Source organism: Geotrypetes seraphini, chromosome 9, assembly GCF_902459505.1.
Source record: "Geotrypetes seraphini chromosome 9, aGeoSer1.1, whole genome shotgun sequence".
NCBI lineage: Eukaryota > Metazoa > Chordata > Amphibia > Gymnophiona > Dermophiidae > Geotrypetes > Geotrypetes seraphini.
In genome coordinates this window covers 157,092,059-157,096,021 of record NC_047092.1, presented here as the reverse complement: position 1 = coordinate 157,096,021, position 3,963 = coordinate 157,092,059, and the positions used below count along the sequence as shown (strand labels likewise).

General features: G+C 42.8%; 1 protein-coding gene across 2 annotated transcripts in view; it reads left to right on the top strand.

Moving 5' to 3' along the window:
• The first annotated feature begins 202 nt into the window (after nt 1–202).
• The window catches only part of PFN2 (profilin 2), a 59,884-nt gene continuing 56,123 nt past the window's right edge, over nt 203–3,963 (top strand). The window contains exon 1 of one of the 2 annotated variants that reach the window (XM_033958813.1): nt 203–803. In XM_033958813.1, the coding sequence (XP_033814704.1) occupies nt 672–803 (132 nt within the window). In that variant the 5' untranslated portion in view covers nt 203–671. The remainder of the gene's footprint in view (nt 804–3,963) is intronic. The other variant, XM_033958812.1, reaches the window with a different exon arrangement.

The following is a 3,963-nucleotide window of genomic DNA, read 5'->3' as shown; positions in this document are numbered from 1 at the left end:
TTCTTATGTGATGTTTATTTTTCCTAATTAGTTTGCCTTCCTTTTATCTCCCTCAGACATACGCTACGTGACAGCTACGTCGAGATTTCGCGCGCTCCTGCGGGACAGCCCCCTTGATGCGCTCTTCTCAGTTTTTCCCGTTTGCGGCTTGGAATTCGGATGCGCGCGCCGTAAATGTCTTTAAAAGGAAAAGAAAATCTTCTTAAGGGAACAGTGAAAAATAGCCGCTGCTATGAAACGGTTTTTAAACCAAAAAAAAAAGTGATCAGATTTGTCAAGTGCTGAACTGTCAGCCAGGTTACGGGAAACCTTACAGGTCACAGCGCATAGGAAACAGTGTGATCAGAGTACAGCATAACGGTTCTGGGAGATAAAGCAAGAACTCAGTGGACGCACGTGCATAGAGGTGAAGGTGATTGGTATTCCTCCGCTGCAGACCTCATCACTTGCGGAGGGATCCGAGGAGGGTGGTACACCCGGTATTTTTTCGGCTCCTCTAGGTTGCCAGAGCTTAGATTATTCCTGGCAGTGACGGAGGGGACCTGTGCTGCTGCTGTGGTGCCATTCGGCAACACCGAACCTGGTCTTTTTTTTTTTTTTTTTTTGGTAATTTCCCCCCCCCCCCCCTCAAAAGGACTAACTAAGCAAAGGGAAAGCAAGCCCAAAAGAAAATGTCAGGTTGGCAGAGTTACGTGGATAGCTTGATGGCTGACGGCAGCTGCCAGGAGGCCGCCATTGTCGGTTACGTTGATGCCAAATACGTCTGGGCAACAACACCCGGAGGAATCTTTCAGTGTATTACGGTAAGTAAAGCAAAACGAGACAAAAATATCTTTAATGGGGGGAGGGGAGGGGGTAGAATTGACGCTGTGGTGACATATGAAGTGATTTTGAGGGAAGAGGTGGTAGAGAAAAAGTAAGAGATATCAATCTCTCTGTAAAGATAACACTTTTTAGAATACATGTTCTAAATTTACCTCCTCCGGTTTATTTTATTTTTCCTTAAAGCAAAGGTAACTGAGAATCCAGGGCTCTGTACTAACATTTTGTTGTGGGTGGGGGGATTTACGTATGTATGTTCCATCCATGCCTTTCGCAATCTGAAGGATAAGGCAAAAGGGCCTGTTAGCTTCCCGTTAGACCGAGAATACTGGAAACCGTTCTGTTGAAAATATTTAGGGCAGAAACATTAGATATCTATTGAGCGGTGCTCTAGTTCTGTCTTGAAACCTTTCTAGGCCGTATGGTGATGCGGACCCTGACCCCGCTAGCCTACGGACAGCTGCCGGCAATGCGGGTGTGTGGGATAAGGGATAAAAAGCGAATCTGGGCACGGCGGCCTCTTGAACAGATCTTGCGTAGGGTAGGCTCTGCTGAGCAGCACGTATGGGAGGAGACTTGCGTAATTCACGCAGTTGGCCTCCGTGAATCATATATTCGCGCTGCCTCCATATTCTTCGCCAAGATGGCGTACTCCCATTGAAATTTTCCCCCTATTCCATTATAACTATAGTTCTTGATGTGGGTTTTGGTTCTTAAGCTCCCAGAAAAGGGGGGGGGAGGGGCAGCTGTGCGGCCCCTTGACATGAATATAACAATATAATACACCGCTAAATGAAATGTGTTTCCTGAGACGCAGCAATAGACATCTTTAGCTCTCGAGGTTTATTTAATAAGTAAGACAGGTTTGTTTTTGTACAGCTTATAAAGTGCCTGATTTGCACTTCTTAAGCAGGTTGTAGTCGAGTAGCTTGTAGAACCTTTGGTATTTTTCAGAGGTCAACGCAATTCTTTCTTCTTAAGAAGAGGCTGCACTTGCACTCTGATTTATTGTCATCTTGTTAACAATTAGAGAATATAAGTTGCATTATTACGAAACTTTCATTTAATAGGATCGATGCCTTAAAATCGCAGGTGCCGGGCAGTTGTTTCTCTTTAGTTGGTCCTTTTTGGTTAACACACTCCTCCTTTAAGAGGTGGTGTGTGTATGTATATTCTCTTTTTTTAATGGAGATATATTGTGGTAGACAATCCTGGTTTTAAGGAATGGCTGGGGCCTGCCATGACTGTGCAGTTCTGAGGGAGGGCGATGCCTGCCAGCATTTCTTCAGATGAATCTTGTTCAGATATCGGTTTAGGCCAGCCGCTCTCACTAGAACATATGTTTGTGGCCAAGTCAGGGAAATAGATTTTTCACACCTTGTTCATGATGTAACGCGTTCGCTTGACTTGATTCTGGAAGCTTTTGTGCGCTAGGATATTAAAGTGGTTACCCATCAATAGAGGCGTGTTCTTAAACTGTTGCATGCTTACTGTTAAGTAGTAAAAGCTAAGATAACTTTAAAAGACCTGTTTGCCGAGAATGTCATCTCGCATTGTTTGAAAAATAGGGTTTAGGGGGGGCTCGGTACCAGTGTGTCTTTTATCCATACATATTACACTGCAGCACAATCAATATTCTTAGTAACCTTTCCTTATAGGGGTGAATAATCTCGAGTAGCTAAGTGCTATAAAAGAAATGGAAAGATATGGGAAAAACAGTAGTCCTTTTTCCTTTCCCCCCTCCCTCTGACGTTCCAGAACATTCTTTTATTAGAGACCATTAAGTTTGATAGTGAAGAAGCACACTAACGATTTCAGAGATTTAATGTTGGGTACTTTAAGCACACACTTCTACATCCAAGACCAGCTCAGAGAAACAAATGTATTGAAATGCTTTTTTAGGCTATTTACACCAATTCTCAAGGCCAAAGAATCATGGCATAGCACAAGAGCCTGTCCTTAAATCTGGCAAAAGTTTGGAAATGATTTCAAGGATATGTACTTCATGCAATTCCATACTGTAGTGTTGCTTTGAACATTGGAGTTTCTACTATATGTATATAATAAGCTATCGCTTGGTGAAACTAATTTCAGTCAGATTAAACTCCTGTGGGTTGTTAACACAGGCAGCCAGCCACATACTGATCCAATTCTTCTTTGGAAGCTACAAACTATCCCTTGCTCCTCTCCAAGGTTCCTTTCCTGTACCTTATTTTAACTAGGCTCCATACAAGCTGATACCCCCCACCCCAAATCAAATAACCAGAAGCTGCCTCTATCTGTGATGGCCACACTTCTATTCACTGCTTTGTCCATGCGCACACACAGGTCAGAAAGGGAGCATACACACCTAGCCTTGTACGCACAGTTGCTGACTTTTTGTACAAGTTTTCTGCCTCAAATCAATGTTTCATGTACAAATGGACCAGCAAAAATTAGCATTGCTATCTGGGGGATTTTTCCTATACAATGAGAAGCTAAGTCTTGTTAACCATAATGTGGACTAATGTGATATGAAGGTTGGATTATTGTAATTCACTTTACATTGATTCAGAATGCCACAGCATATGTAACTGCTTACAACCTATGTGATCATATTACACCATTTCTGCATGAACTTCACTGGCTACCAGTACAGTACTGAGTTAGATTTACAACTACTTCATCTTCAAGTACTTGGATCCTCCCAAGGAATTTCTCTAATCACCCACCAATGAACCTATGCTACAGTATCCCATCTTTCTCAGTCGCATTTCAGAAAGTCTTCAGGCAAGAATCGCTACTTTGTGGGGGAGAAAAAGTCAAGTTTTCACCTGCTTCCCAAGCTTTTATTAGAAGAGGCAGCCAACTAGCACTTGCTATAGGAGGCATATACACTTTTACTCATTTTATTACAGTGCTATCAGGTAATTGGGTATCAAGAAAAGCTATAAAACGGAAGAAGGAGGTGGAAGATGGCAGGTTGTAGCCACTGAAGAAAGGAGATGGAGTGCAGGGGATACAGTGCTGAAAGAGAGAGCATCCAAAACTTTTCTTTGACAAGAAATTTGTTGAGAGCTCTGAGGTCCAGGATTCTTTGGGACTAGAAAATAACGGGAATAAAATCCCATGTCCCATTGAGTCAAGGGGACTTCCTTGACA